At 42.5% G+C, this 12,395-nt stretch overlaps 1 protein-coding gene across 1 annotated transcript in view; it reads right to left on the reverse strand.

Annotated features, from left to right (window-relative positions):
• The window catches only part of GLRA3 (glycine receptor alpha 3), a 140,256-nt gene that overhangs the window by 27,346 nt on the left and 100,515 nt on the right, over positions 1-12,395 (reverse strand). Inside the window, exon 6 of the mRNA XM_032780174.2 lies at positions 6,545-6,682. Coding sequence (XP_032636065.1) covers positions 6,545-6,682 — 138 coding nt within the window. The remainder of the gene's footprint in view (positions 1-6,544; positions 6,683-12,395) is intronic.

The raw sequence follows: 12,395 nt of genomic DNA on the forward strand, positions 1-12,395 counted from the left end.
CAGTTGTGCACTCTTGTTGAGCATCTCAAACACCTTGCGCCTTCTCCTACAATATTTCCAGGGCCGAAGTAGGATCCTCCTCACAGAACATAGTAATGTCCTGCGAGCAGCCCTGTTGCAAGCCATTGAAAAAAAACAATTCACAGTTGCTGCTGGCAGTCACAGAGCAGCTGTACTCTGAGTGCCATTTCTGGTCCCGTGAAACAAGCACTGACTGATGGGACCTCATCATTTTGCAGGTATGAGATGGCAAGGAGTGGGTGCAGAACTTTTGAATGTGGAAGGCCACCTTCCAGGAACTCTGTACAGAGCTTTCCCCTGCCTTGCAGTTCACCAACACAAAAATGAGAGCTGCTCTGACAGTGGAGAAGCGAGTGGAAATCACTATTTGGAAGCTTGCAATGCCAGACAATTACCGATCAGTGGGGAATCAATTTGGAGTCAGTAAATCAACTGTGGGAGCCACTGTGCCCCAATAGTGAAGGGCCATTAATCAACTTCTGCTACGAAAGGTAGTGTGTCTGGGAAATGTGCAGGACATAGTGGATAGTTTTGCTGTGATGCAGTTTCCTAACTGTGGTGGGGCAATAGATGGCATGCATATCCCCATCTTGGCACCAGACCACCTTGCCAAGGAGTACATAAACTGAAAGGGATACTTTTTAATGGTGTTGCAAGCGCTGGTGGATCACAGAGAGCATTTCACTGACATCAGTGTAGGATGGTTGGGAAAGGTTCATGATGTGCACATCTTTAGGAACTTCTGTCTGTTCAAAAAGCTGCAATCTGGGACTTTCTTTCCAGGCCACAAAATGAACATTGATGACGTGGAGATGCTGATAGTTATCCTGGGGGATCCAGTCTACCCCTTGCTCCCATGGCTTATGAAGCCATACACCAGCTGTCTGGACAGCAGTAAGGAATGGTTCAACTATAGACTTAGCAAGTGCAGAATGGTGGTTGAATGTGCCTTTGGTCATTTCAAAAGGTGGTGGAGAACTTTACTAACAAGGTTGACCTTAATGAAGAGAACATCCTCATGGTTATAGCTGCCTGCTGTGTGTTCCATAATATCTGTGGGGAAAAAAGGGAGGAAATTTTCCGTGGGGGTAGGCAGTTGAGCCAGATTGCATGGCAGCCATTTTTGAGCAGCCAGACACGTGGGCGATAAGAAGAGCACAGCAAGGAGTGCTGCAAATCCGGAAGGCTTTGAAAAGCCATTTCAATAATGAGTCACAGTAATGTGAGCTGCTTGTCTTCACTATGCTTTTCCAAACCTTGACCTGGCTTGTATCACTGTCCCTGTAAAGCCAACCCCCTGCCCAATCCCACTGCTTCTACTCAATAAAAAAACATTTATTTCTCGAATCCATTTACTTTATTTAACAAACAAAGTAAAGAAAGAGAACAGAAAAAAGGTAACCTTGGGGGAAAAAGAGGTTGTAAAGTTGGAACAGGAGAAACATTTTCATCTGTGTAACATACCATTGCATTCCACATCAAAGGTCTGTGAATGAGCACCTTCTGTTCCTTGTACCTTTCCCTGAGTTAAGTGAAAGGGATAATGGACTTTTTGCCCATGCCTCAGGGAACACTTGGGGGAGGGTGATTCTCCACCAGACAATGCTAGCTATCTGTCCACCAGGTTCTGCAAAGGGACTCTACTCTCCTTCTGTTCCTGCAGTTCAACCAGATGCCTCAACATGTCTGCTTGGTCCCTCATAATCCGAAGCATCTCATACTGTGCCATGCACTCTTGCTCATCGGAAGCTTTCCTGCTTTCCATGTCTAACTTCTTGGACAGTGAAATCCTCCATGCTCTCAGCTCTGTGTCAGCTGTCCCAGAAGCATTCATTATCTTGATGAACATATACTACCGCATTCTCTATCTCCTCCTTCTAATCAGCAAAAATCTGCTTTCAGGTGTTGATGACATGCCGAAGGACACATTTCCAGCTGTCAGTCATGGCAGAAAAAGTAAAGGAGCCATTGTACATAAATAAAATTTAAAAAAAAACCTTATTACACTAGGTGTAAACCATAGCATAATCAGAATCCATAACCATCCACTGTAACATTTTGCTGTTCCAGCCATGGCGAGTAGCCCCCACCCCGGTCATGGGTGAGTGCCCTTTTAATGACATTTATGGCAGGCTCATGTCAGGAGCAGAGGTAGCTAGTCGAACAATGGCCCTTTCTCATAGCACCACGGGAAGCTGTTTTTGAATGGAGTGCGGGGGGGGAACGTTTTCATTCCCAAATTGTGGAATCTCTCATGAGGGGCCACAGTCGCTTATCAGCCACTTTAAACTACTCGCTGACCCATGCTGAGCACAGTAAAGGCACATTAGTGGCTGTGTGGTTTGGTGATCCAGAATGTCTGGGGGTGGGGTGGGTCTACATGCCCCCCTTTTTTTTCTTGTAAGAGCACTTTTAAATGAGAACTTCCCTGTTTCCCCTAGGCGACCCTATGTGATATCAGTCTCCTGAGGGTAACAGAGGCGGAAATGAAAGACATGCTGCAACCATATGGGTATAGACCTGGTCCTTATCCTGCTATGCTGTGTACTGCAAGGATGCCAGCAGAATTTATTTAGGAGTTGCGTGGGAAAGTGGTGGAAGAAATAAGACTGCCCTGCCCAGAAACCTTCTGCAAAGAATTGCAGAGTACCTCCATTAAAGTTTCCTAGAGATATCCATGGAGGATTCCTGAGCTATCCAAGTTCACATAAACAGTCTTTTCTGAAGCGGCCTCTTGTAAGCAGAGAGCCACAGTACTTCACTTTTTCTTCACAGTAAACATGCAATACCACGGAATGTATGTGCCCACTAAAGTTTAACTGGACTTTGATTGTAACTGTATATTCCCCAGAGGTGCCTTCCCTGACATCATGGTCAGCCACCATGATGTTCTGCGACCCTCAGGGCTCCAGGGTAAAAATATTTCCTGGCTCTCTGGGAGAATGGATCCACCACTCACCTGTCTCCCTCCTCCTCATCCACATACACCATATCATCTTCCTTGTTATCCTTAGACTCACACACCTGTGAGGTGTCCACATTGCTTGTGGGGGTGCTGGTAGGGTCACCCCAAGAATCACATGCACCTCCCTTGTCTCCTGGTATGCTTGGTGAGGCTTTTTTACTTTCACACGGCACTGCTGTGTCCCCCTCATGTAGCTCTTCTCTCCTGTTCCACAAGCAATCTTTGCATAGGTGTCAGCGTTTCTTCTGCTGGATTGGAGCTCTGCCTGCACAGACTCTTCTTCCCACACAGTAGTGAGATCCAGCAACCAGGCTGGAGCACTTTTGGGGTGTGTAGTCTCCATGATCAGCTGTGCCCAAGCTGGCATGCTCTCAGTGCTGATCAAACAGGAAATGGGAAATCAAAAATTCCCAGGGCTTTAGCAGGGGAAAGACTGTTTCCTGTGTACCTGGCTGCAGTGCAGCAGACTTGAGAAAGATCTCTAGAGTGATCACAGATGAGCGTTGTGGGACACCACCTTGAGGCCAATTAAGTTGAATTACACAACACTGCATCTGCACTACCTCACAGTCGACCTATGAAAATGGAATTCTCACTATGCCTCTCGCAGAAGTGGATTACAGAAGTCGACATTTGAGGTGACTCAGGTTGTCGCAAAGGACCCGGTAGTGTAGACACATACATTAACAGGTCAACTTAAGGTGGCTTCCTTTGCCCTAACTTTTTAGTGTAGACCAGGCCACAGAAAAGAGCTTCATATTGTGTTGTAACTACATCTATATTGAAATGATAGCATTTGTTAAGTGCCCAGCTATCTGCAGTTGTGAAGCATCTCTTTTTAATTAACCCATTTAATCTACTCTGATGTATGCTTGAGTGAGAGGTTTTAGTTTTCAAAAATGATTTCCTCATACTATGTTTTTGATGGAGTATCAGTGCACAGATTCACATTAAGTGCCCTAGATAAACAATGAGTCCTCAAGCGCAAACTGCACATAAGTGATCACATATCAGCATAACATAATGGATGGAAATGAAACACTTAGGTTATTAGATTCTCTTGCCAGCGACTATTATTGCCCACACAACACTGGATAATCATGATACTCACTGTAGAAAAGGGAGGACAAAAAAGATGTAAGGACTAAAACAACCTCCCCTATCCTCCAAAAAACAAAAAAACTTCCAGTCTTATGGCATTAACCCCAGACTGGAAAACAAAATAAAGCCTCTAGGCTAGACCATGAGCTGGACCTCCTGAGAGGTGTGTCCTGAAGGCACAGCCTGGGGGGAGTGAACACAAAGATGACTTTTTAAGTTAACCTTGTGCTGCTCGGTTTCTGCTTGTGCTGGGAAACAGTGTGCTTCCTGATATAATGCAGTCTCCTCACAGTTGCCTATGGACTGCTCCTCAGTCTAGAATGGATAGGCACCGACTTCCTCTCTACCCGGGGAGAGGGGAGTGTGCTTGACCCCCGCCTCAGGCCTGCCCCCACTACACCCCTTCCTCCAAGGAACCATTAAGTAATAATCAAAATATTATCCCTAATTTTGCACCATAGTTCTCAGAAGTCCATAATTTGAAAAGACGTGATTCATGTCCCAAAATTAACTACATCCCACACAAATTGGTTGTTCTCTCACGTTAATTGTTGAAAATTATTTCCATCACAAAAAAAGAAGTTAGGGATCCCTCCCCCCTGTGGTAAACGTCTGTCCCAGATCTGGACTTTAGCGTACAAAATCTGAATGTTTACTGGGACCTTTCCCCAAGCTCACTACCAGCTTGGATTTTTTCTCGCTGCCACCAGATAAGAATTAGGCTCTTATCAGCCTGGATTCCCCAAATACTCCTTGGGGGACCCCCTCTGTGGATCCAATTCTTTGGACAGGACCCGCAAGACCATACCTGGGTCTCCCTATTCATCCCCAGCTTCCCCTCCCTTTTCCTGGTGGCCGGGCGATTTGCAGTATTAATCTCCTTGAGGCAAATCAAAGGGATCACCTCCCCTGAGGCCGATGCTTCAAATTAGTATAAGTATATATTAAAGAGATTTTCAACCCCCTCTGTAGCTTCCGAGAGAACCCAAAACCTCAGGCCAGGTTTTAAAGAAACTTTATATAGAGAATATGATAAAATTACATACCACTCTAATACTCACTCGCTTCAGGGTCTTTAACAGGCGTTCTTCGCCATTATGATACGATCATCGAATAATATCAGATCTGATCTCAATAAATGCCCCTTTAACCAGGGTCCAGCAATCAACACACCGGTAATACAACACAAAGCATATTAACGCTATTTGCTTGTGGCCTTTGTAAACTCACACTTTGTAGGAAAATATTAGAAAGAAATAGGAGTTAGCAGAAAAGATGTTTCCTCCATAGCTGGGAAAAACAAAAGACCTAGAGTACACAATTCCCGCCCCTGACTTTTAAAAAATCCAGTTCTCTGATTGGTCCTCTGGTCAGGTGTTTGGTTCCCCTTTTGCTTTACAGGCAAAAGAAAATTAACCCTTACCTTACCTATCTACTTATGACACCCCCACTAAAGGAATTGACTCCCACAATAGTTTGTTTCCTGCATGAATAACTTTTGCATAGACTTCAAAGACTTGAAGTCTTTTTTGGCCATTGAATCCCACATTCGGGCCTCGGCAGGTTATGTTTTTTTCCAGTTTCCCCATTAGTAATAAGAAGAACAATAATACTTTATTTACTAAAAGCACAGTGGTATCATCTATAGGAGTACAGAGGTGGGACACAAGCTGGAACTTGTGAGAGTAAGGAATAAAGTCTGCTGAAAGCATATTTCCTACTTGTTAAAATCAAAAATAATTGTGACATGGCAATTTCCTGCAATATACTGGACAAAACGTACTGGTGTTTTTTTAATTTATTTAAATGAAATTTTAAAAAAGGGAGGGTGGAATCCTGGGGTTTTTAGCTTTTGCTATGTGTATTTTTAATAAAGACTGTAGTTGTGGATTGAGAATTGGATAGTCACATTTTTATACAATGACAAATAATAATGACTATTTTATACTTTTATTATTGAAAAAGCAATGCCTAGTATTTTCTATATACAGATTTAACTGCTGAGACACATCTTTCAAATAATTCTGGAGATGATGGAGTAAAAGGCCATAATGCTAAACAGACTCTATGTAGGAAGACTGCTGTGCCCATGTGAAGCCCCACTGAAGTTAATACGGCTCCATACAGGTGCAAGGCTCTGCCCTCATAATCACTTGCAGAACAATGAAGCCTGGCTGACCCATCTCTGCATAACTAATGTATTTCAGATGTCTATCTTTCCTAAATAAACTTTTATAAGAAAACTTAGAAATCTTTTCAACCATCAGGCAACTGTTTTGTTTCATTATGTTAATGCTTTGAGGGCATGGTAGTGTGTGTGTGTGTGTGTGTGTGTGTGTGTGTGTGTGTGTGTTTTGTAGTGTTATAACCTTCAGATGAATTTTTAAATGATGTATTTAAAACAGAAAATAGCAGCAGCTGTCTTTCCAGTTGTAATGGACTAAGAAACTCTCCTACCTGTATTGTAATGTTTGGTGCAATAAGATAAATCTTTCTCTTCTTTCAACAGAAACTGTGGCAGAGTGAGCCCTTCTGCTACCTGTACAGCTCCCTTTTCTTGCCATTCAAAAATGAGATCGTTCATTGTATATCCAACTAGAAAAACAAACAGAACAACAACCCATAAATCTCCTGCAAAGTTTTTAAAATACATATGATGCACCAAATACCAAAGTCCTATACAAATTATATGAGATGTGAAAAATAGCAGGTTCCACTATATCAGTCAGCCAAAGGGGATCAGCACTTATCTCAGTCATGCAGATCTAGGCTGACAGCTATTTATGTGGATTCTCCTAAAAACATATGGTCAAATAGATTGAGAGGGAGATTTTCAAAAGTGCCTAAGGAAGTTGGATACCTAACTCCCTTGTGTGCTTTTGAAAACCTCACCCTCTGTTTTATTTATTATGGAGAACACAGGCTCATCGATTTTAATCTTGTGAAGCTGTAGTATAGTTTTGAAATAGTGCCTTATACTCTTTTATTTTTCCTGGATCTAAATGGCTCTGAAACAATTTAGGCCCCACTTAGGTGAAAATATACAGGTGAATCCAGCAGTTCTCTTTCCAGGACTAAGGCCATAGTTGGCTTGAAAAGATTTTTTTTTTTCTTTGAAGCAGGTGCAAGACCAGAAGAAAAACTAGTGATTAACTACCAAATCACTATCAGACTGTGATAATGTTCCTACATGCCTGCCTCCCTATCCCCGCAGCTCTGTGTTTTAAAAACAAACTCTGTATGTATCATAATTGTAGCTTTAAGAAGATTACTGTATAAGTCAGTCCAAGTAGCTGTTTACACAGAATCGGTGGTATAACAATCCGTGTCACGGCCAGACAGTGAAAATATTAACCCACGGCTGGATTTTGGCTGATTGGTCAGCAGGTGGCCAAGTTGAGGGAGAGCACAAGGAGCCACACACACACACACAAACTGCCTGGAATCCCGTGGGGGTAAACAGCCCCTACTCTTTCTGTGCACTGCAGGTGTTCACTTTCTGAAGATAAGTGGGGAGGTGCAAAGTATGTGTGGGGATATGTTCTTTTCATTTCTCCCTCCCCTCCAACGCTTTGTTCCAGAACTGGCTGGATATGAATCTAGCAGCATATGAGGGCAGTAAAGTTACTGCTCCAGCATGCCCCAGAAGCTGCTAGAAGGAATACTGCTCATAGGCACCAGCTTCCCCACTTTCTCCTGGGTGCTCAATCCCCACCCTGGCCATGCCCCCACTCCACCTCTTCCATGTGGCCCTGCCCCACCTCCATTCCAACCCCTTCCCTACAATCTCTGCCCCTTCCCTGCCCATATTCCAATCCCTTCTCCAAATCCTGGTGCCACATTCCTGCTTCTCCCCTCCCCCCCAGAACACCTCCATACAGCTGTTTGGCAGAGGCCGGGGGAAGTGCTGGGAGGTAGGTGGAGGAGCAGGCATGCGGTGCACTCAGGGAGGGATGTAAGGGGAACTTGGCTGCCAGTGGGTGCAGAGCACCCACTAATTTTTCCCTGTGGGTTCCCCAGCCCCAGAGCACCCACAGAGTTGGCACCTCTGATACTGCTAGAATTCCAGCTGGGATTTCCATCCAGAGAACTGAACCCTCCAACATACCTCCCCTGTACAATGCTGAATTGTTCTATAAATTTCCTTCTAAGGAGCTGATGGAGTTCTCATGGTTTTGAATTCTGCATGCTAACTCCCTCCTTCCCACCCAAAATCAGTGCTGGAAAGTAGCTTTTCCCAAAACCTAAACACCTTGAACAATAGGAAAATGGAAATTGGAACCCAGATCCAAAATTTCACAAGTGGCTCCTTTCATTATGATGGACTGAACTACCGGGGACTTTAGGTGTTCAAAGTCCATTCTGAATTACATGGCTTCAGCCCAACTTTATTTTTAAAAGTTTTTTAGCCTTTAGTATGCTGACTTAGATGCAAGAAAGATGACATACTGTTCGCATCAACCATGGAGAACTGGAAAGCTCTTTTAGTCTTACAATATATGTTCAAAATTTTCTTCTGGTAACCCTTTTCTCCCAAACATTGAAATCTTCTGAGTCTCAGTCAAGGAATTTTTTTTAATTTACTTCCTGATGTGTGAGAAAATCCATAAGTTTTGTCCCCTTCACCATTCAGTGACAATTACTACTTGTCTGAGCAATGTTTAGATATACATACTTAGACATAATATACTGAAAGTCTGAGTTAGAAGCTGAAAGAAATGTTTGAGACAAACCACTTATTGTGTACTCTAACCAGACTGTGTTCATACATCACACTAGTTAAATCCTTTTAACACAATTTGCCATAATTCTCAACACTTCTGTGCTTCCAACTGTTCCTCGTGTTTCCCTTGGGCAGCACTGTATACAAATTCTCCGCAAACATTCCGTGTCACAATTATTTGATTAACTGTTATCTTTGAGGGGTTCAAGGAGTGTGTTGAAGAGACCACAAAATTTTATTTGAAGGAGATGCATTATGTACCCATAGTTAAGATTAGACCTCATGTCATAGAATTCATTTTATTTCTTCATTACATTTGTGATTAAACTCTTATTTTTCTGTCTTGTTTACCACATGTGATATTCTGTAACATAACCAGCTTTAAAGTCCACCCCTGATGGCTCAAAACTATGAAACCTCAAAACTATAGCTCCTATAAAACTTTGCATGCATTCAGACAAAACACATCTCTGTGTATAAACAGATTATCATTTGAAGCATGTACGTTATAGCTAGGAGAAATATCCCTGCAGGAAAAGTCATTGAACTGACAAGAAACAACTGCTGTGTCAAAATGTATTTCACTAAATCAAAGCCATTCATTTATGATGCATGTTTTAATTACTATCTATCTTGGCCATCTCTTTTTATATTATGCAGTATATTTAGCATAAATTGTTAATATTTTAAGTGTTGATAGAATATTTTTAACCATAGTTTTTCTGTTTAACTATACAAATAATACAGCTTTGGCTTTTTCCGATATTACAAATATAGTCTTATAGCTCTACATTATATTTATAAGATAAATTTATATATCAAAGTGCAAAAGGCCAAATGCAGAGTTGAGTCTAAATTCATGGAAAGGAATCTAAAATGATGGAATATACACAGTCTTCCCACCTCTTATCCAGACTAGATCCCTTACTAATGTACAACTTATACGCTTTTTACTCATTGCCTCTAAATTTGGTCCTCTGAGTTAAAGTTAAAATGGGGTAACTTTTATGTCACAGGGATAATAAGAAGGTATACATTATGCCATCTCTGACTCTTTTAGATTAATTTATACTTGGTTTTGAATTTTGGCCAGTGAGCCGTGTACACTTTGGCAGATGCCCTTGGGTTGTTGACAGCATATTTCCTATTTGTTAAAATCAAAAATAAATTGTGACAGCTATGAGAATTTCCTTCAATATACTGGTAAACCTTACTGAATTAAGTTTAAGTATCCTATGGATTCACTGTATTAAAATGCAAATGTATCTCCCTGGTTATTCAAGATCTCAGCCTTTTGAAACTTTGCCATCAGGAGGGGATTTTTGTCTACTGACCACTTTTTATGTGAGGAAAAGATCAGAGGTCCAAACTGTATAAAGGAGTGACTCAGAAAATCATGGGTTTGACAATTCTGAGCTAATAGCTTTTGACTTGTGACCACAGAAAAAACCTCTTGGTGGGGTTTGAAGGACTGACTCCTACCAGAGTCCTTGTTGCAATTAGAATGATCTGTGGTAAGCTTATTAATGTGCATGTACATTTTTATTATTTTTAATGTTCTCTGTAATACTTTCACCTGAAGAGTGAATGTGCTTGCTTAGGAAAAGCTGGTAACTTATAACTGAAGAGTTATGCTATTTATAGCCTCTGAGGAGAAAAGCAAAGCAGGCTGCTCAGGCACTCTGACTTGCTGGGGAATTTACAGTGCAGCATGGAACTGTCCACTCAGGACATACCCTAGTCAAGAGGGAGAGAAACATGTATCTCTATTCAAGATAGGTGATCACCGGGGGTGCCAGAAGCCTTAGAAAGGGTACCCTTGGTAAACCATAGAGGGGAAATACAGGTGCAGGTGTCCTGAACTGTGACATAAATAAACTGGACTTTTCTGTTTTCTTTTCTTTTCTTTCCTTCAGAAATTCCCATTTGCTAGGAAGTTATTTCCAGTTCAGTGTAGCTCCTAACCTGAGAAAAAGGCAGGGGTGAAAGTGAGCCGGTATGGACCGGTACGGTGTAGCAGTAAGAACCCGCACCAGCTCATATGAGGCCCACTGCTTTAGTGTCCCTGTCCCTTTTGCCTCCCCCATTGGCAGCCCCACTAATAGAGTCCATATTGGCAGGACCACAGACAGGGGAGGCAAAAGGGGCAGGGCTGTTAAAGTTGCTGTGCCCTGTCCCTCACCCCATTGGTGGCCCTACCAGCAGGGCCACTGATGGGGGGATGGGGAACAGCAACGTTAAAGCGCTGCCACGGCAAAGGACCCTGGAGTGCTTTAATGTCCCTGCCCTTCCTCCCCCTCTCGGCTGCCAATAGGAGGGCGGGGGGCAAAGGGAACAACTGTCCCAGAGCCAGCGATTTAAAAGGACCTGGAGCTCTGGCCCTTGAAATCATCACTTCAGCCCAGGATGATGTGGGTCAGGTAGCCTGGAAGGGCTGGCTGGGAGATGCTTACTCTCAGCCCTGCCCCTTCTGCCTGAGGCCCCTCCCCTTCCAGGGGCTGGCCCCGGCCTCATACCAGTAAGCATCTGTAGCTACTTTCACCTCTGGAGAAAGGGAAGGCAGGAATAGTGACAGGAGGATCTGGTGTTATTTGCAGAGATGAAGCAGAAAATATGCAATCCATTTAAAAGAGTAAGTCAATTGTGCAAGAACAATTCCAAACTCCAGAAAGAGGATTGCCCAACAGCATTTTGAACATTAGGGAGCTAAAACACTTAAATCCTTTTTGTCTCAGAATTCCTTGCAGAAGGAATTGTAATGTAGGAAATAGCTGAGTTTCCATGATACCATTGCCAGAAAAAATATTCTTGAGCGTTGGTGTATTTTGTAAAGAATTGCTGAAATGACAAAGGAAACAGAGCACAATGATGGTGACTAGGCTGTGTGTACTGGATGTGAGCTAATTAGTAAGGGATAATATTCTTTTTAATTTGTGATATAACTGTATCATAGACCTAATAGTCGCCATTAAAATGTCAGAAATTGTCACAGTGTAGTGTAACAGCACTCAGTTTAAGAACTCTAATGCTATAGTATTGGGTGTGGTGTATGAAATAAAACCCATTGTGTAGATAGAAACAACCGTAGTTACTGTTCACTATGTTGTTGGGGTTGGAGGAGCACATGGCACATGGCAATAAGCAAAGTTGCTCCCTAGCTCAGTACCCCCATGCCTAAAACATAACACACCCGTTCCATGCCTACAGATCATTATCTGTGTGGTATTTAATGTGAAAGAGCCTCTATGGGCTCAAACACCAGCCCTGGATTTGATGACACCCTTTTTTATGTATCTGAGTACCCTGAAGAACCTAAGTGAATTCATCCCAGTGATATCTAATGAGACTAGTCACATAATTAATGTGACTCATGTACATGTGTTTTCTGATTGGGGCCAATGTTTGTAATAATAATTAAAAAAAAGAAATCCCACTAGATGTGGCAACAGAGCAGGTATCCCTATAATGCGCTTTGCATGCTCATTTCAATAAAGACGTATTTTAAAAGTACACAGAACTACCTGGTACACAGGAGTAGGGGACTGTCTATGAATAGGAGTTATTTAAGTTAAGGGCCCATATTGG

This window comes from Chelonoidis abingdonii, chromosome 5 (assembly GCF_003597395.2).
Source record: "Chelonoidis abingdonii isolate Lonesome George chromosome 5, CheloAbing_2.0, whole genome shotgun sequence".
Classification (NCBI taxonomy): domain Eukaryota; kingdom Metazoa; phylum Chordata; order Testudines; family Testudinidae; genus Chelonoidis; species Chelonoidis abingdonii.